The 22,259-nt window shown below is 41.7% G+C and overlaps 1 protein-coding gene across 1 annotated transcript in view; it reads right to left on the bottom strand.

Annotated features, from left to right (window-relative positions):
• Positions 1-299: 299 nt before the first annotated feature.
• The window catches only part of LOC126457704 (uncharacterized), an 89,413-nt gene continuing 67,453 nt past the window's right edge, over positions 300-22,259 (bottom strand). Inside the window, exon 3 of the mRNA XM_050094233.1 lies at positions 300-555. Coding sequence (XP_049950190.1) covers positions 494-555 — 62 coding nt within the window. The 3' untranslated portion in view covers positions 300-493. The remainder of the gene's footprint in view (positions 556-22,259) is intronic.

Below are 22,259 nucleotides of genomic sequence, written 5' to 3' on the forward strand. Positions count from 1 at the left end.
CAGGAACAGGGCATTTCGATGGTCCATGGTTAGCACGAATGGATGTAATGTAATGTGTATAATTAATACGCAGTTATACTTTGCCACTATTAATGTAAAGCTACAGATCAGGAAATGTATTCTACAAGTGAAATATAACAGTTGACGACATGAAAGTACAGTTTGATTGTGTCAGAATAAAACTATCACAAGGCCAACAGAATGATACAACAGGCAAAACCATGTTTCAAATAATAATTTTTCCACTCAGTTTCTAGCCTGATTGTAAAGCCGAATTATTACATATCGGGTAGCAATCAGAAAGTATCATAAAAGAAGATAAGTTCATTCCACCGGTCTCTGTTTCTAGTGAAAGAGGTAAGTTCTAAACTCTCGGAATTTCTTGCTTTCTGTGAAAGTTGTTGATGTCTTCAGTCAGCAGCACAGCCATCTCTCTTCACTCAACCCAGACGAGTCAGCTCCCCCAGGATGAGTCGACACACTTGCAATACTTCTAGTTCTTGGGACAGTCTGACAGGACTGGTTTACATAGACTCTTGGGTTTCACCACATAAAGTACAATAAACAGAAGGAATATATTTTAATAGAGTTAGAAACTATTAATAGAAATATATACTATTTCACATTTACTACTGATAACACAGTGATAAGTCATTAACTTTTTATGTGGCATGAATTTCATTTTTCGCGCCATTATGGTCGCAAAACATTGAGGTTGTGGAAGATCTCTGTAACAGATGCACTACAGAGAATGTCGTTTCCACATGTACGAGTGATAGCTCGGTGGGGTCTCGTATTCGTTTAGATGTTCCCAGAACGGTAAGTACCTCTTCTTGTTCATGCGTTTTTAATAGGCTTCCTTTCAATGGGCTGGGAAGTAGCTTGTCTGTTCTGAACCCAAATATTTATGAAGACATCTTTTAATAAGCAGCGACTGTTGTTACGAGTACTATAATGCTGGAGCAGGTGTCCTAACTGATGACAAACGCCCTGTGCAGCCGCCATCCTATCCTTACTGGCATGATAGTAGAAAGATCTTTGGTAGGTGGACCCTGCGTGTAAATCTGAAGCTTGGTGCATTTCGTGAGGGTTAGGATGTCACTAGAATCAAGTTCTTCAACGACGGTAATGGACCTCATGTGCACGGCATTCAATAAGATACAAGTCTATCCTCCAACGTGACAAGTCATCACCAAAACTGGGCCTCAGTTTTGCATGCAAGTAACGGATTTCGCAAACCCGGAATTTGAGAGTTGGGAAATGGTGAGCAGCGACAGCCCTTGCAACCGTACTGCCATGCACTACGTGCTCAACCTAATGTAAGAACCGCGCATGCTAAGGCTTCACTAACGTTGAAATGAGCCAACGTGAAGCGGTACGAAGTGGTTACTCTGATCTACACATGCAGCACAGCTATTGAATTCCCCCGGCCACACATCTGCCCACCTACTACAGTGTAGATGGACTAAAAATATTTTATATGCAAAATGCGTACATAAGGAACATGGCCGACGAAAAATGTGTGTAACCAGTAATATATACCTGGAAAAATTTAAGCGTAGAGAATTCCATCTTTCTCTTAACAACTGAAGTGTCACTCCTTACTATTCAAGGGGCAAATTTATTTTCACATGGATACAATTACAATCCAGCAATCTCAGTTCGATAGTCTCAACCTAGTCAAAAAGTATTTAACTGGACGCTTCTGGATCTCTATAGCTCTTCCCCCTCTAGTCCAAGCGTATTATGATAGTCAAGAGATTTCAGGCATGATCGTTAGAGCATGTAGACTAATCGGTTTTAACATTCCTTTCCCAATGAGGCTGTCGAAGGTGAACGTAATAACTGGCATTACCTTTGACCACGAGTCTCATATTAACAACAAAACTTTTACGCAATTTGAAGACAGTCTCTATATATACGGACTTTTCTGGAAGAGCATACTGAATACCATGTTAACAGAAGTCTGGCAACAGCAGGGCCAAATGTTAAAAAAGCGAAAATTGTCAAGATACTGGCAGTACTTCCGAACTGTTGTGCACAGGATCTCTGGGTGACATTCCATGCTGAGTTTGCTTTCAATGAATGCTGGATTTTCACATAACTGCTGCCATTCTAGTAGATCCAACTGGACAGTTCTACGTTCCTCACTTCATTAACGACTATCAACTTGTTGTATGGTTCTACTTCCACACTCAGACCTCCTTTTTCTTTTGCTTGTTGTACTTGATGTCGAACGATACCTGTCCATTATCCTAAAGATGTTGCTAGAGTCAGTCTGTAGTAAGAACAGTGTCCTGTGCGTGTAATTGTGAGCACTTTATGAGGGAGCTAAGTGAGAATTCTATTTATTCATTAACGTATAACGAGTATTTTTTATGTACACTACTTACGCTGAAAGTACAACAAGCTACACTGAAAAGAGTGCCTGGTACCAACCAGGCAACATAATTACTGTCAAAATAAACCACACAGCACGAATATCTGTTGCCTATCAAAGTATCTCTTCGCTAAATGTTGAAACTAAAGGTCATGTAGAACTTCATGTCGCGATATACAACAAAATTCAAATAATAGAACTCAGATTCAACATTGCAGAAAGTTAAAAAATGCAGCACATATTAGAGTCCAATAACAGGAAAAAGAGAATGAAATATATCCAGGAAAATGCTCTGAATAGTTTTGGAGAAGAATCTTGATGAGTTGCAATTTCGTTAGTGCCGAATCTTGCATTGCTCAAAGGGAGGCAACAATTTGCCGTTTAAGTGTGAGGTAAGGGTAGCCACTTTCCCTTGATGGTGTGATTAACTCATATTCTCACATTCACTTTGGAACCCTTCACAACATGTTATACTTAATAGTCTGTGATTATCTTCCGCACAGCAAAAGTGCTATTGGAAGTAACTTACCCTTCGGTAGCAGGCGGTAGCAAGAATACAGCTTCAGTGAATTAGCATACAAGTAGAACTTGTTATCTGCCTGGACACAAATGGTATTGTCGTCTTCTTCCGTGTATGACGCCGCCACAAACGTTCCCACAGCCTGGATGGTGGCGGACGGTAGCTCCTCATTCTGGATGGCGACGGTGATCGACCCTACTGGTTGTCCGTGCACCACCGTAACTGCGACCAGTGCTGTAGAATACAGTGAACATTATTACAGATTGCAACTTCTTCTACTGGCTGCTGGTGCAACTTTACCATCTAGCACTCTAATACTGCTGTATGTTAATGTGACTGCCAGCTTGACAATACGGAGATATTGTTGTTGTTGTTGTGGTCTTCAGTCCTGAGACTGGTTTGATGCAGCTCTCCATGCTACTCAATCCTGTGCAAGCTTTTTCATCTCCCAGTACTTACTGCAACCTACATCCTTCTGAATCTGCTTAGTGTATTCATCTCTTGGTCTCCCTCTACGATTTTTACCCTTCACGCTGCCCTCCAATACTAAATTGGTGATCCCTTGATGCCTCAGAACATGTCCTACCAACCGATCCCTTCTTCTAGTCAAGTTGTGCCACAAACTTCTCTTCTCCCCAATCCTATTCAATACTTCCTCATTAGTTATGTGATCTACCCATCTAATCTTCAGCATTCTTCTGTAGCACCACATTTCGAAAGCTTCTATTCTCTTCTTGTCCAAACTATTTATCGTCCATGTTTCACTTCCATACATGGCTACACTCCATACGAATACTTTCATAAATGACTTCCTGACACTTAAATCAATACTGGATGTTAACAAATTTCTCTTCTTCAGAAACGCTTTCCTTGCCATTGCCAGCCTACATTTTATATCCTCTCTACTTCGACCATCATCAGTTATTTTGCTCCCCAAATAGCAAAACTCCTTTACTACTTTAAGTGCCTCATTTCCTAATCTAATTCCCTCAGCATCACCCGACTTAATTAGACTACATTCCATTATCTTTGTTTTGCTTTTGTTGATGTTCATCTTATATCCTCCTTTCAAGACACTGTCCATTCCATTCAACTGCTCTTCCAAGTCCTTTGCTGTCTCTGACAGAATTACAATGTCATCGGCGAACCTCAAAATTTTTATTTCTTCTCCATGAATTTTAATACCTACTCCGAATTTTTCTTGTGTTTCCTTTACTGCTTGCTCAATATACAGATTGAACAACATCGGGGAGAGGCTACAACCCTGTCTTACTCCCTTCCCAACCACTGCTTCCCTTTCATGTCTCTCGACTCTTAAAACTGCCATCTGGTTTCTGTACAAATTGTAAATAGCCTTTCGCTCCCTGTATTTTACCCCTGCCACCTTTAGAATTTGAAAGAGAGTATTCCAGTCAACATTGTCAAAAGCTTTCTCTAAGTCTACAAATGCTAGAAACGTAGGTTTGCCTTTCCTTACTCTTTCTTCTAAGATAAGTCGTAAGGTCAGTATTGCCTCACGTGTTCCAGTGTTTCTACGGAATCCAAACTGATCTTCCCCGAGGTTGGCTTCTACTAGTTTTTCCATTCGTCTGTAAAGAATTCGTGTTAGTATTTTGCAGCTGTGACTTATTAAGCTGACAGTTCGGTAATTTTCACATCTGTCAACACCTGCTTTCTTTGGGATTGGAATTATTATATTCTTCTTGAAGTCTGAGGGTATTTCGCCTGTTTCATACATCTTGCTCACCAGATGGTAGAGTTTTGTCAGGACTGGCTCTCCCACGGCCGTCAGTAGTTCCAATGGAATATTGTCTACTCCGGGGGCCTTGTTTCGACTCAGGTCTTTCAGTGCTCTGTCAAACTCTTCACGCAGTATCATATCTCCCATTTCATCTTCATCTACATCCTCTTCCATTTCCATAATATTGTCCTCAAGTACATCGCCCTTGTATAGACCCTCTATATACTCCTTCCACCTTTCTGCTTTCCCTTCTTTGCTTAGAACTGGGTTTCCATCTAAGCTCTTGATATTCATACAAGTCGTTCTCTTATCTCCAAAGGTCTCTTTAATTTTCCTGTAGGCGGTATCTATCTTACCCCTAGTGAGATAGGCCTCTACATCCTTACATTTGTCCTCTAGCCATCCCTGCTTAGCCATTTTGCACTTCCTGTCGATCTCATTTTTGAGATGTTTGTATTCCTTTTTGCCTGTTTCACTTACTGCATTTTTATATTTTCTCCTTTCATCAATTAAATTCAATATTTCTTCTGTTAGCCAAGGATTTCTACTAGCCATCGTCTTTTTACCTACTTGATCCTCTGTTGCCTTCACTACTTCATCCCTCAAAGCTACCCATTCTTCTTCTACTGTATTTATTTCCCCCATTCCTGTCAATTGCTCCCTTATGCTCTCCCTAAATCTCTGTACAACCTCTGGTTCTTTTAGTTTATCCAGGTCCCATCTCCTTAAATTCCCACCTTTTTGCAGTTTCTTCAGTTTTAATCTACAGGTCATAACCAATAGATTGTGGTCAGAGTCCACATATGCCCCTGGAAATGTCTTACAATTTAAAACCTGGCTCCTAAATCTCTGTCTTACCATTATATAATCTATCTGATACCTTTTAGTATCTCCAGGGTTCTTCCATGTATACAACCTTCTTTCATGATTCTTAAACCAAGTGTTAGTTATGATTATGTTGTGCTCTGTGCAAAATTCGACCAGGCGGCTTTCTCTTTCATTTCTGACCCCCAATCCATATTCACCTACTATGTTTCCTTCTCTCCCTTTTCCTACACTCGAATTCCAGTCACCCATGACTATTAAATTTTCGTCTCCCTTCACAATCTGAATAATTTCTTTTATTTCATCATACATTTCTTCAATTTCTTCGTCATCTGCAGAGCTAGTTGGCATATAAACTTCTACTACTGTAGTAGGCGTGGGCTTCGTATCTATCTTGGCCACAATAATGCGTTCACTATGCTGTTTGTAGTAGCTTACCCGCATTCCTATTTTCCTATTCATTATTAAACCTACTCCTGCATTACCCCTATTTGATTTTGTGTTTCTAACCCTGTAGTCACCTGACCAGAAGTCTTGTTCCTCCTGCCACCGAACTTCACTAATTCCCACTATATCTAACTTCAACCTATCCATTTCCCTTTTTAAATTTTCTAACCTACCTGGCCGATTAAGGGATCTGACATTCCACGCTCCGATCCGTAGAACGCCAGTTTTCTTTCTCCTGATAACGACATCCTCTTGAGTAGTCCCCGCCCGGAGATCCGAATGGGGGACTATTTTACCTCCGGAATATTTTACCCAAGAGGACGCCATCATCATGTAATCATACAGTAAAGCTGCATGCCCTCGGGAAAAATTACGGCTGTAGTTTCCCCTTGCTTTCAGCCGTTCGCAGTACCAGCACAGCAAGGCCGTTTTGGTTATTGTTACAAGGCCAGATCAGTCAATCATCCAGACTGTTGCCCTTGCAACTACTGAAAAGGCTGCTGCCCCTCTTCAGGAACCACACGTTTGTCTGGCCTCTCAACAGATACCCCTCCGTTGTGGTTGCACCTACGGTACGGCTATCTGTATCGCTGAGGCACGCAAGCCACCCCACCGACGGCAAGGTCCATGGTTCATGGGGGGGGACACGGAGATATAGTACAACTCAAATGACTAGTGCCACAACTCTGTCACTTGCTAATGTGTCTCCTCTGGATGGTAACGGTACTCTGAGTCTGATAGTCTTTAAATTCGACATGAAGTCCAATGTACTGATTTAGGAAAGCTATGGCATGAGGTTACCGCATATTTGTGGCATATGTGTAGAATGTTTTAAGACGTACAGTACCACAACATGAGTCTGTTTTCGGTACGTAATTGCTGATATAACTCAACAAGTCGCTCTTAATGGAACAAAGTCGATACTTGGAAAGATAATGTCAAGCGCTTGACGAGGAAGTGTCACATGCCCACTACCGATCGGAATATACTCGCTATAAAACAAAAAGTACTGCATATTTTGAGAGGTTGTAGTTTAGATCAAACCATGTGAAATGTCCAGTACAATTGGGCTCAAAAACGCTTCCCTTTGAGCAGTAGTGGAAACTGCAAACCATATTTATAGTTCTGGGTAAGTGGAGCACATACATTAACCCTAACTCAACCAGTACGTATTGTGAACAGCTTGTGAAAACCATTTACATTGTAATATTTTCTCTGCATTTGCCTGAATAATGGGAGCCTCTCATCACAAAAGGTGAATAGCAAACTTTATATTGAGCACATCCTTTAGCGACGACTCACAAATGCAGGTCATATGTGATACCTGATGTCTCATGTGTTTTTCAGCTACTTCCTTTCATGAGTTTGGAACCATTTCTCGTAACTATGTATTTATGAATTTTGTCATGAATTAAATATTATCAAAATATAGATTATGCCGAATGAATAAATAAGAAATAATTATGCTGATAGTTGTAGTAAATACGCCGTCAGTGTCAAAGAAATTATGTTGAACTAACATAAAGAACATATTTCAAGGAAAAAAACATCGTTGTCGCGAACGCATGCAGTCCTAGAACAGAGGGTAGAGATGAGTTGCGAAGCGTCTGTAGTGTGGTAGAGACACGTGTGTCGGCCCGCAAATGCCAAATGGAGATTGTTGTCGAAATGGTGTTATAATATACACGTGGTATGACAAAATAAATATACGCCGGGACATGTATGGACACAGAACATGATCGAAAGAAGATGTTGGAATTAATGAAAAGAGCTGTGAGCATAACTTTTATTTAAGCTGTTGACTAATTAAGAAGAGCCTACCACCAATAATGAATGTCTTACTAAAGATTACATCGAATCAGAAGCAAAACATATCAAAGTAAGATATAACCAGTATTTTAATAGCTCCGTGACAGGTATGCCAGCTTAACTGTAAATCTTTGGGACATTCTTCAGAGCATACTTTCCAGACCCAGTTCGGTAGCCATCAAATGCGTACTACTCTTAAACCATAGCTTCCGAGAAAGTCGTAAGTAAAAGAAATAATTAAAAGAAATTCGATCCAGTTAGTGTTACAATTGATTTTCAATAAAATATCAGTGTAATTAAAAGCTGTAGTATTTACGGTTGTTCATACAGTTTTCCACAACTACCAGTCACTAAAAATTAGAAGTGATTCAAATGCAACCATATTTTATTGACAAAAGAATGCTGGCTAACAGATAGTCAAAGAAAGTTTACGATTTTATGTTGCGTTCCGTAAATGACTTTATTGCATATGTCTAAGTAGCATTAGTATTGGCAAATAACAGTTGCCATAAATGACGGTTGCTATGGCATCATTTGCGAAGTAACCAGTAAAGATTTATACTCTGTTCTGGTCACAATTTAACATATTTTCAAACAGGCAACAGTAAATTTAGGTACGTAATACAGTATAGTTTCTATGGAAAGTTCATAGTCGTTGCAGATTTATAATTAACATTATTGCAGGCTAAATTAACGTCTTCAGTGTTCGTGCTACACATGTTTTCGCAACTAAACTGTGTGTATTTCATTAATTTGCCCCATTACCTTTCTTGCCCAGTATTTGCGTGATTGAGTACTTACCAAATTTAATTTTTGGCCCTTTCTGGAGCTGAAGACCTCTCTATTCTGGAATCTAAATTCGTTCAGACGAAATTGGCATACCCAACTACGGCTAACGACATCTAAACTATATTTATTCCCATTCTTTTACATTTATATCGGTGTTGCACCCAGTAAATACTCGTGTGTTAACGATCAGGTCGTTACTACCTGCGCCTTACCAGTAAACATTTATATGCGGATTACATATCTCGTTTCCATTTACTATGGAACAGTAGCTACGCGTGTCACAAAAAACGTTTATTTAGTCCAGGGATAATATGAGGAGTACATGCTGCTATAAAACAACAAAATAACGCGATCTCATTTGATTACTCATTCTTTATTACATTATGTGGATGATTCGAGATAGCAAACAGCTTATGTATATTTGAAGTATTTCAAAGCAGTAACGATGAACAAGTGCTCACGCCTATTGAGGTGTGCATTTCATAGTCCATGCCCAAAAGAATTTTTTCTTGTTTCCTTCCATATAACCATCTCTCAAAATTGTGCCAGTGACCAACTCTTCGCCGAGTGTATAAACAGATTTTCACGAGGATAACTACACTCCTGGAAATTGAAATAAGAACACCGTGAATTCATTGTCCCAGGAAGGGGAAACTTTATTGACACATTCCTGGGGTCGGATACATCACATGATCACACTGACAGAACCACAGGCACATAGACACAAGCAACAGAGCATGCACAATGTCGGCACTAGTACAGTGTATATCCACCTTTCGCAGCAATGCAGGCTGCTATTCTCCCATGGAGACGATCGTAGAGATGCTGGATGTAGTCCTGTGGAACGGCTTGCCATGCCATTTCCACTTGGCGCCTCAGTTGGACCAGCGTTCGTGCTGGACGTGCAGACCGCGTGAGACGACGCTTCAACCAGTCCCAAACATGCTCAATGGGGGACAGATCCGGAGATCTTGCTGGCCAGGGTAGTTGACTTACACCTTCTAGAGCACGTTGGGTGGCACGGGATACATGCGGACGTGCATTGTCCTGTTGGAACAGCAAGTTCCCTTGCCGGTTTAGGAATGGTAGAACGATGGGTTCGATGACGGTTTGGATGTACCATGCACTATTCAGTGTCCCCTCGACGACCACCAGTGGTGTACGGCCAGTGTAGGAGATCGCTCCCCACACCATGATGCCGGGTGTTGGCCCTGTGTGCCTCGGTCGTATGCATTCCTGATTGTGGCGCTCACCTGCACGGCGTCAAACACGCATACGACCATCATTGGCACCAAGGCAGAAGCGACTCTCATCGCTGAAGACGACACGTCTCCATTCGTCCCTCCATTCACGCCTGTCGCGACACCACTGGAGGCGGGCTGCACGATGTTGGGGCGTGAGCGGAAGACGGCCTAACGGTGTGCGGGACCGTAGCCCAATTTCATGGAGACGGTTGCGAATGGTCCTCGCCGATACCCCAGGAGCAACAGTGTCCCTAATTTGCTGGGAAGTGGCGGTGCGGTCCCCTACGGCACTGCGTAGGATCCTACGGTCTTGGCGTGCATCCGTGCGTCGCTGCGGTCCGGTCCCAGGTCGACGGGCACATGCACCTTCCGCCGACCACTGGCGACAACATCGATGTACTGTGGAGACCTCACGCCCCACGTGTTGAGCAATTCGGCGGTACGCCCACCCGGCCTCCCGCATGCCCACTATACGCCCTCGCTCAAAGTCCGTCAACTGCACATACGGTTCACGTCCACGCTGTCGCGGCATGCTACCAGTGTTAAAGACTGCGATGGAGCTCCGTATGCCACGGCAAACTGGCTGACACTGACGGCGGCGGTGCACAAATGCTGCGCAGCTAGCGCCATTCGACGGCCAACACCGCGGTTCCTGGTGTGTCCGCTGTGCCGTGCGTGTGATCATTGCTTGTACAGCCCTCTCGCAGTGTCCGGAGCAAGTATGGTGGGTCTGACACACCGGTGTCAATGTGTTCTTTTTTCCATTTCCAGGAGTGTATATCAGATATCATGTAAAAAAACGTAACCAAAAAAATGTTTGTGGTGAACGAAAATTTATATATCCTGCCAATACTTACCAGCAACAAAGAACAGAGCAGCCTTCATTGTACTCGATAAAAAAAACTACTGCTCTTGGTCTTACATTTTCATTTATATATGTTTAAACACCCGATGACTTCAACGTATGTTGTCGTACTGTTCCTTTCTGATTTTCCGTTCCAGGAACTGTGGTTTCAGCAGATTGACTATCCTTGTTTTTGGCAAGATGCATTATCGTTCACTCTGTCATATTTATTGCCAACGCTATTTCAACAACTACTGTCAAAAAGACGGGTTATCATACTGCACCGGTCACTTCCTTCTTACTCGATGTAGCCGCGCTGGGTAGCCGCGCGATCTGAGTCGCCTTGTCACGGTCCGTGCGGCTCCCCCCGTCGGAGGTTCGAGTCCTCCCTCGGGCATGGGTGTGTGTGTTGTCCATAGCGTAAATTAGTTTAAGCAGTGTGCAGGCTTTGGGACCGATGACACAAGTAGTTTGATCCAAAAGACGTTACCACAAATTTCCAACTTTCATTCGATGTCATTGTAAGAAGACGGGTATCCTTAACCCTTCTCTCATTCGGTGTCATTCTAGTAGGGCCGAGAAAACAAAAAGACGTGTGTCCACGTAAGACAACTTCAAGAGCTCACCAACACAGCTGAGTAGATATCTGACACGCATCTTACAGGCAGTACTTGTTAAATGTGCAGTGAGAAGAAAAAGCTCTAGTAAAAAAGTGAGTTCCTACAAATAACTCATAAAGCTTTCTTTTAAATTAATAATACATAGCTTAGGCACAGGCTCGAAACGAAGATTTTTTTCTGTCAACGAAGCTTCTGATAATGCAGTACGGCTCAAATCCTGAAGTAATTAAATGTACAGATGCCACTGATCGTGCACTTTGCGATCTAAACAGCTTTCCATTTTGAAGGTGAGAGCTCTGTACCTAGAGGATAGTACACCTACGACCTAGGTGCGCTGCGATATTAAATACATACACTAAAGCGCCAAAGAAACTGACGTAGGCTTGCGTATTAAAACACAGAGATATCTTAGCAGGCAGTACGCAGCGCTGTGGTCAGCAACGCATGTATAAGCCAACAAGTGCCTGGTGCAGTTCTTAGATCGGTTACTACTGTAAAATAGCAGGTTAGCAAGATTTAACTGAGTCTGAAAGCGGTGTCATATAGACGGCGCACGAGCGTTGGGACGCCGCATCTGCGAGGTAGTGATGAAGTGGGGATTTTCCAGTAAGACCATTTCACGAGCGTACTATGAATATCAGGAATCCGATGAAAGATCAAATCTCCGACATTGCGGCGACCGGAAAACGGAAACTGGAACAACGACTGAAGAGATTCTTTCAGCGTGACGGAAGTGCCACACCTCGGCAAATTTCTACGGATTTCAGTGTAGGACCATGAACAGGTATCAGTGTGCGAACCATTCAACAAAATTCATTGATAAAGCCTTTTGGAGCAGAAGACCCTTTCGCATACCCTTGTGACTACACGGCACAAAGCTTTACGCTTTGCCTGGGACCGTCAAAGCTGACATTGGAAGGTTTATGAGTGGAACAATGATGCTTGGACGGACGAGTCTCGTTTCAAATTGTGTGGAGAGAATCTCATGAATCTATGGAAGCTGCATAACAGCAGGGGACGTTCAAATTGGTGTAGGCCGTGTAATGGTATGGTACGTGGGCAGTTGCAGTGATATGAGACGCCTGATACGTCTAGAAACGACTCAGTCTAATGCCGTGTACTAGTCACCTGCATCCATTCATGTCCATTGTGCATTCCGATGGCCTTGGGAAATTCTAGCAGGACAATGCAACTCCCTACACTTCCAGAATTGCTACAGCAACGCTCCTCTGAGTATAAACACTTCCACTGGCCACCAAATGCCCCAGATATGGATATTATTGAGCATATCTGTGATGTCTTGCAACATGCTGATCAGGAAAGATCTGAACCCTCTGGTACTCTTACGGATTTACGGACAGCCCTGAATGTTTCACGGTGTCAGTTCCACGCAGCAGTACTTCAGACATGCCATGTCGAGTTGAGGCACTTTTGCGTGCGGGGGGGAGGGAGGGGGGGGTCTCCACGATATTAGGCAGAGGTACCAGTTGTTTGGCTCTACACTGTAATATATATATATATAGATAGATTAAATCTGTGAGCACTCTGTCAGATGGGGCATGTTAGATTCTTTTACACACCTATTTTGCCTGTAACGGGAATGAAACAGACGCTTTCTGTCAACACTAAGCGTCGCATGTAAGTAGAGACGAGTACCACTCGTTTGGGCTGATTCCAAGTAAACAATCAAAAACGTAATTGCAAATATCAGTAGAAAAGCAGTAGATAATGCTCCTGACGACTCTTCGGAGATCAGTTACATACAAATTTTAAGCGGCGAATCGATAGAGCGCTCCTAGATTTAATCTAGTGCGACACCTTTTTTAACGATGTGTGTTAACAGGGTCTTTGAAACTTGAAGAACAGCAAATGCCTGAGCAGCGACAGTATGGCCCTGTCATGCTTGCTGGCCGCGGTGGTCACTGGAATGAACGCTCGTAAGGAGACTAGGTTCCTGACCATCGTGTTTGGCGTATGGCTGGGGTATCGAACTGTATGTGCGTCTGCAGCAGCAATTTGATAGTTGGTAATGCAGTGGTACAACGAACTGTTAAAAATCAATTACTTAAAGAACAGCTCCGAGCTAGACGACCTCTGACGTACATTCCATTGAACCCAAAACACTGTCATCACCGAAATCAGTGGTGTGAAGCGAGAGATAACTGAAAGCAGGATTCAGGTCTATTACGTTTTCTGACGGTGAATGCCGTTGCCAACCGGTCTGCATACTAAACGCACTGGGTCTATACTGGGGGTTATAGTCAGGGGTGCGAGTTCCTATGATAGCGGATGCACTCTCACGATTAGCCCACGCATCCTGAATGGAAACTTGTAAGTAATTTGTTGATTCGGCCAGTTGTGCTGCCATTAATGAACAGCATTCCAGTGTGTGTTTTCCAACAGAATAACGCTCGCCTAGATACCGCTTTTGCACCACAGCATACTATACATACTGTCGTCTACCCCTGGTCTATCACCATATCCGGCTCCAATCGGGCACCATGAGACACAAACTCCGGCTTCATTCACAGCCAGCATTAACCGTCCCTGTACAGACGAACCAAGAGCATAATGCAAGCACGTTTCCGTATTCGCATTCAACATTCTGGCTGTTACACCGGTTTTTAATGTACCAGCAATGGCATATTTCGCGCTTACGTTACCCTGTGATCATACGAATACAGTCACTTCCAGACGTTGTCTATTCAAATGTATTCCAGAATTTTATACTCTCTACTTTAAGATTTCTGGGGTTGCGATTTAAGTGTATTCCAGAGTTTTCGATACTCTACTTGAAGATTTCTGGGGTTGCGATTTTTTCCCTCACTGTATATTAGATGTTACTCCAATAGTAGATCATTATTTTGTATATAGTTTGGAAAAGCACGGATTTTGTTGATCGCTTATATAAAGGTCTTTCGCGTTTCATTTATCGACGGAGCGTAGGCGGATTATTGGTCGTATGAATCTCTGCCAGCAGACACGACCTTCACTTTATGCTCAAAGTATCTGCGGCGATACATATAGGGATGGCAGACATTCACAGATTCTTTTCTATCCCTACATAGGAGTGACTAGGTTTCCACGGAAGTCCTGGCGTCATTGACAGAACATTTGCCAGCGGAGACTAGTGCAGGAGGGTTCTGAAATTCACTGATTATTTACACCACCTTTCATTTATGTATTATTGACAAAACCTTACCACCTGGTGAGCAAGATATATGAGACAGGGGAAATACCCTCAGACGTCATGAAGAATATAATAATTCCAATCACAAAGAATGCAGGTGTCGACAGATGTGAAAATTACCGAACTATCAGTTTAATAAGTCACAGCTCCAAAATACTAACGAGAATTCTTTACAGACGAATGGAAAAACTGGTAGAAGCCAACCTCGGGGAAGATCAGTTTGGATTCCGTAGAAATGTTGGAATATGTGAGGCAATACTGCCCTTACGACTTATTTTAGAAGAAAGATTAAGGAAAGGCAAACCTTCGTTTCTAGCATTTGTAGACTTAGAGAAAGCTTTTGACAATGTTGACTGGAATACTATCTTTCAAATTCTAAAGGTGGCAGGGGTAAAATACAGGGAGCGAAAGGCTATTTACATTTTGTACAGAAACCAGATAGCAGTTATAAGAGTCGAGGGACATGAAAGGGAAGCAGTGGTTGAGAAGGGAGTGAGACAGGGTTTTAGCCTCTCCCCGATGTTATTCAGTCTGTATATTGAGCAAGAAGTAAAGGAAACAAAAGAAAAATTCGGAGTAGGTATTAAAGTCCATGGAGAAGAAATAAAAACGTTGAGGTTCGCCGATGACATTGTAATACTGTCAGAGACAGCAAAGGACATGGAAGAGCAGTTGAATGGAATGGACAGTGTCTTGAAAGGAGGATATAAGACGTACATCAACAAAAGCAAAACGAGGATAATGGAATGTAGTCGAATTAAGTCGGCTGATGCTGAGGGAATTAGGTTACGAAATGAGACACTTAAAGTAGTAGAGGAGTTTTTCTATTTGTAGAGCAAAATACCTGATGATGGTCGAAGTAGAGAGGATATAAAATGTAGACTGGCAATGGCAAGGAAAGCGTTTTTTAAGAAGAGAAATTTGTTAACACCGAGTATAGATTTAAGTGTCAGGAAGTCGTTTCTGAAAGTATTTGTATGGAGTGTAGCCATGTATGGAAGCGAAACATTTCGATAAATAGTTTGCACAGTAAGAGAATAGAAGCTTTCGAAATGTGGTGCTACAGAAGAATGCTGAAGATTAGATGGGTACATCACATAACTAATGAGGAGGTATTGAACAGAATTGGGGAGAAGAGGAGTTTGTGGCACAAATTGACAAGAAGAAGGGACCGATTGGTAGGACATGTCCTGTGGCATCAAGGGATCACCAATTTAGCATTGGGGACAGCGTAGAGGGTAAAAATCGTAGAGGGAGACTAAGAGATGAATACACTAAGCAGATTCAGAAGGATGTAGGTTGCAGTAAGTACTGGGAGATGAAGGAGCTTGCACAGGATAGAGTAGCATTGAGAGCTGCATCAAACCAGTTTCAGAGCTGAAGACGACAACAACAACATTGGGTTAGACGTCGTCTGGTAGGACGACCTGATATGAACAAGTGCTCATGCCTATTAAGGCCTGCATTTCATAATCCATGTGCAAAGGAATTTTATTATTGTTTCCTTCCACATAACCATCTCTCAAATATGTGGCAATGACCAATTCTTTTCCCCATTTCCTCCACTTGGGAAATCCCGCAGACTTCCTGTACACCCCTTCACATACCCCTCTTGTCTCCAATCAGGATATTAGTGGGAAAAAGACTCACTTTGTCCTGAGAGAGGGATGTAAGATAGCGTGTTTATTTGTTTGCTTTATTTTGGGGGTGTTGGGTTGTCCTCCACAATCCTCAGCCCCTCAACCCCATCCTCACATATTCCAATCATTTGTGTATCTGGAATCTCAGATATGAATGCAACACCCCCTTCCACCACCACATGTGAATAGGCGGTAAATTGGATGGAGTGGAAGGTACTGTCTTTACTTTTGGTGGGAAATGTGTTCAGTTAAGATGTTGGTGATGGACAGAGTGGATTTTAATACGTGTATTACCAGTAAGCATACAACTGAGGACTGCATTCTAAAGTCTTCTACGGAACGGATGGAAGGAACTGATAATGAATGAATATATTGGGAATACCTTTCAAGAGGATATAGGACGATAGACTGAGAATGTATTTCGCAACTCATAAAGAATACTGACTGTGCTAGAACTGCTCGTGTTTTTTAAAATGGCCGGTCAGTTCACAGTGTTTAAGACAGATTTGTCCTTCTCCACTACCACAGACTGAATGAAGCTCGGGTGCTCACCTTGGAGTATGGGCTCAACTGGGGACGCTTGAAACGGATTTTCTCTCAATTTCGTGTGAATATACGTTCACTTTGCTGTGGACTCTAATCCACAACACTAGTCGAAATTGGCGGGGAAGTCAGAATAATTATCTCCAAACGATCTAAAAATGTATATCGCCTAGGGAAGTTGTATACAGACCCATACATACGTGGTAAGATCGGACAGGACATCAAAAAGCCACTAAAGTGTAGGAGAGTAGCCTCCTACCGATCTACAATTGTATAGCTACTCAGAAACTTGTACACAGACACATGTTAAGAAGGGATAGAATAGCTGACTATCATTGAAGTGTAAGAACGCCAATACACACTACCACAACTCTTAAAAATAGTTCACTTCTCAAATTACTTACAGAAATTGTAAGAAAAAAACCGTCACTTGTGAACAATATGTCATAGTGCAACATATGCGCTAATTGTTGAGTAAAATCGTTGCAATAACTCAGCTACTTTAATAACTGAGCGTAAAATATATCGCCAGGACAGAGACGGTTTAGCTGCACATGTGTTCACCCGGAAGTGTTCATACAATGCAACCACCTTAGAAAAAAATTTTATCTCCTTCCTTACCTCCCCTCTCCCATCAACTACTCTTCCGATAGCTAGATGTAATGGTTTTCAAGCCTGTGCTACAATTTTCCTGTTCCTGAAGGTACACGAAGATGTTGCAGTGAGACTCTTTATAAATACGTAATGTGTGAATACCCAAGCACAATCCAACACTCTCATTTCGAACGTCAATCGACCGCAAAGCACCAAGTGCTAAATATATTCATGATGTTGTAAGGATTGACATTTGAGAATTGAAGCGCAGTACACACACCACACATACGAGCTTCTGTCGCTGCACAATCAGCATACTTGCTAGATCGCTATTCAGCTATCCAGAGGTCTCTGTGAGCACAGCCGAGAGGATTTGACACCAAAATTGCACCCAACAGCCGACTAGCTTGATTCTCTCCTTGTACCCGTCTGTTGCAGGACATTAAGCACAACTTCCGATCGCATAATACGTGAAGGCGACTTTGGTCCTCTGGCCATGGCACACTGCATGAGAATCAGGTGTGTCATGCAGTTACACCCTGGGACAGACCCTCCAGGAGATGCTCTTTTCAAGGAACACTATGGAGAACTGATATTTGAAGATGACTACTAAATGATTCTACTTGTACCAACACATATTTCACGTAACGACCACAAAGACCAGCTACAAGATACTAACGCTCCCATAGAGGTTTATAGCAGTCTTTTTCTCTCTCGCTGTTTTTGCAAGTGGAATAGGAAAGGAAATGTCTAGTAGTGATACAAGCACATCATCTGCCAAGGCTTGCGAAGTATACCGATATAGATGAAAATTTAGCCTACTTATTAAGATGTCGGTCCCACCATATATAGACAGACAAACCTCATGTTGCCCGTTATTTGTCAAGGAAGCAAAATAACCTCTCCTGCCGATTGTCTCTTTATAAAAACCTTTGGGTTATAATATTCATAACAATACAGAAACATAGCACCTAAATTTCTTTGCTATCTAATGATTGTCTATACATATTCCCTGCACTTGTCCTACACTGCTTTTTCACAGTTCTACGATTACTGTACTAGAGATACGAAAGTATAAGGGTGTCAGAATCATTTATGACTGCGTAGTGTTCCGTGAGAGAAATGTCACTTTTCTTCAATTTGTGCATAACTCCATAATACGAATCTATCAGTAACACAGAGCTCCCATTAAACTGTTCCACGAAAACTACAGTATCACACATCATACACTGATCAGCCAGAACATTATGACCACCTAGTTAATAGCCAACTTTATGATGGATAACAATTGTTACGTTTCATGGCATGAAAGCAGTAAGGCGTTTGTAGGTAAATGGATAGAGTTGGCACAACTTCTGCCCATACAAGTCACCTAATTCCTGCAAATTCGGGTGATGGGGGCAATGAGCTCTGACGCCTTGTTCAGTCGCGTCCCAGACTTGTAAGATTGGTTTCAGACCTGGCACGTCGGTGGGCCGGCACTTCAACTTGATCTCGCCACAGCGTTCCTGAAACCACTCCATCACACTCCTAGCATTGTGACATGGCGTTATATCTTGTTGAAGTGTGCCAATGCAGTTGTAAAACATGATCGTCATGAAGGACTGTACATGGTCAGCAACCAGTGTGGTTACTTCTAGGCCATCATGGTGCCTTGCACGAGCTCCACTGAACCCATGGATGCCCACGTGAATGTTTCCCGGCATAATGGAGCCGACACGGCTGGTCTCCAGCCCACAGTACAAATGTCAACGAGCTGGTACTCTCGAAGACGACTGATTCGTGTACTTCCATCAACATGATGAAGGTTATCGGGATTCATCAGACCAAGCAACCCTCTGCCACTGCACCAGCGTCAAGTGCCGATGGTCACATGCCCATTTCAGTCGTAGACGCTGATGTAGTGGTGTTAACTCTGGAACATGCATGAGTTGTTGGCTGCAGACGTCCACAGTTAGGAGCTTGTGTACAAGATCGCCAATCTAGGAGATCTCGTGTTCCTTTAACTTTAGCATGCTTTTTTCGTTGTTTCTGCAACAGGGTTCTAATTCGTTTTATGTACCAAGCGTTATCAGCACCGTCCTTTGTTAAATTATTTGGCACGAATTTTTAAATTTCTCTCGAACTATTTCTTGGAATGCAAGACACGTCTGGTCTACACTTACAATGTTAATTTGGAACAAGTGAAGATCGACTCTGAGGAAGGCATTGAAAAAAGGTGACATATTTGTCACGAGACACTATGCTGTCAATGAAAACTCTGTCACCATTACACTGTCATATTTCTGGCGTAGTAACCATAGAAACATAATAAAGGAGATTAGGCCACGTACAGGGTGACATTTGTAGGCACTCATTCGATATCGATGAATTGTAGGTGCTATGTGTCTGAATTCCTTTGTGCAGTCCACATATAATTTACATGGCTGTGACTATCATCCTATAAGACAGTGCAGTAGTTTTCTAGTTGTGTTAGCTTTCTACATAGTCAGTGATGGGCAGAGGACTAGACAGCCTGCTGAAATGGTTCAAATGGCTCTGAGCAATATGGGACTTAACTTCTGAGGTCTTCAGTCTCCTAGAACTTGGAATAACTCTTACTCGTTTACTCGTTGAAATCAGGTGGATTCAAACGTTATATATCAAAGACAAGAAGAAACTTGAGCTCTATACCGCTTTATTCGAGGTTTGTGAGTAAACTAATTACAGCCTCTGACATACGTCTCATGAACTGACTGCAGCGAGAAAACTGGAGGTTCACATGACGTTTTCATTGAGAGACGATCTGCAGCAGATGTTCTGTCTTTTGTATTCTTGATAAATAGGAGACAATATATTTCCATTGGTTTCTATTGATCTGACGAAGACTTAGGCAATACTTCCTTAATAGGTTTTACAAACACAGCAGGATGATTTTTTCATGGGTTGTGATAACCTCGAACTGTCGCTGCTTCAATAGACATTCTTCTAACAAAACGGCAACTCCCACCCTGTATGGAACACAGTTATGTGACACATTTATTTCACCACTAACTGATGGCGGCATGTCATGAACCATTTCTTTGACAATACTAGCCTATATCACTAATTTGAGAAGTGGTATTGAAAAGCCATTCAGGCAACTCTTTACTTAAATTACCTTTGATTTCATTTAACTTTGACCTGAGTGGTTTATCGGAAGTTCCTCTCTCAGATAACAGATCAGAAGAGGACCTTTGCCCAACAAGCTGTAATTCTTAATATAGTTTTTCATTCATCTGAGTGCCTATATGCAAAATCAACTTTTAAAAGTACTGTGAATAACTTTTCCCTCTGCATGTGAAACTGTTTCTTTAACTTATAACTTTCCCTCTACTGTTCTAACTGTTTCTTTAACATAACGTCTTTTCCAGAAGTGAACTTATCGGCTTTTCCATTTACCTCCTGAACATATCCTTTTATATAACTTATTCTACCCATTAATTTTCGTATGGCCTTGGTATTGCCATGGTATTCAAAAATCGTTTTCACCATTGCCTTTAAACTTCGACATATTGCCGTAAATGGGTACTGAGTATGGCTAGCCAATTTGTTCTCTCTCAGCCTTTGACTCCAATTCACGCCCCTGACGAGACAATATTTTTGCCGGTCGCATCAACGAATTCACTACCTTCAGGGTATGATTCTACGTGATTATGTTTTTCAGATTAAATTTTTATTTTTTTTTCTATTTTTACCATAATACGGACATGGCTATAATTACATAGGCAAATTACATATATTAGTGTAATAACAGCACACAAGCAATGTTAATTAAAAATGGGCACCTTTCACTAAGAATTTCAAACAATGTAACAGCACTGTACCATGTTGCATATTCGCTACACATAGTCAGCTAACTTGCACAACATAACTATGTAACGGTGGCAATTAATTCACAAATAACTCAAATAATGCAAGTTTGATTGAAAATGGGCTGTCAATGATTAATTATATAATTAATTATATGCATAAATTAAGTAAATAAGTAATGTTGTCCTTACCTCTAACGTTTTGACGTAAAGAAAAACACATAATTTCAAAAAATTTTAACATCTTTTTCTTCGACTTCAGTCCGTTTCCGCCAATATTTTAGAGTTTTCGTTCAGTACAAGAAACAGAGAAAAACAAGTTTTAATAACGTAATGGCAATAAAAATTCGTATACATAATATTTTTAAACTGTGCTGTAAGACGGTCGACAGTGTAATATATCACCTCTCATCCCCCCCCCCCCCCCACCATGGGTTTTGTTACTTTAAGATTGTTCATTAGACCTAAATGTTATTAAGAAAAGCATACATCACACTGCGAAGAAGAAAAGAGAACATGCAATTATAAAATTTAGGAAGATGACGTTGATTCTTTCACTTTTTCTTACTGTCTAATAGATCCTGTAAGATATTAAGAGTTTGATTTCATTTTCATGAATAATTAGCAGTAGACTAAGAAGTAGTCGTTGGAATGAAAAGAGTTTGATGACAACATATCGTCTTGGTGTTAACTGACAAAGTAAACTGATAGTTTTTGTAATAATAACGAAACTTCGTTTACAAACATAGATTGCAGTTTCAACTTACTATGTTGAGTTCAGAATACGATAGAGCGCTTACTGGGTCCGATCGTCATGTTACTAAACAGGCTGCTTCAATCTGAACAGAATGCAGGACTATGCACTATACTGCAAAGTAAATAGGAAATAAATCAAGTAGAATTACTGTGTCACAGCATAACTCAAGTTACAGGAATGACACAACCCTCTGGCAGCAAGGAAGAAAGAAACCACTATAATCTATTACTTTAGCAAAACAAAATATCAGAATGTTTTTCTCAGGCAAAGTGTGTACAAAGATGACGTTTATCATCACCGATTTCACTGTTAGGTTAAATAATTTGCTGCAGATGCTAACAGAAAAAAAATCAAGGGACAAACCCTCACAAGAGCTTACTACCGAAATTAACTGACGACATTGCAGGACATTCTCAAGACAAAACTTCGCAGGGTGGATTTACATAGGTATCTTCTTTTAGTTAATACAACTTCGCTCTCCTCTGG

Source organism: Schistocerca serialis, chromosome 2 (assembly GCF_023864345.2).
Source record: "Schistocerca serialis cubense isolate TAMUIC-IGC-003099 chromosome 2, iqSchSeri2.2, whole genome shotgun sequence".
In the NCBI taxonomy this organism is placed as follows: domain Eukaryota; kingdom Metazoa; phylum Arthropoda; class Insecta; order Orthoptera; family Acrididae; genus Schistocerca; species Schistocerca serialis.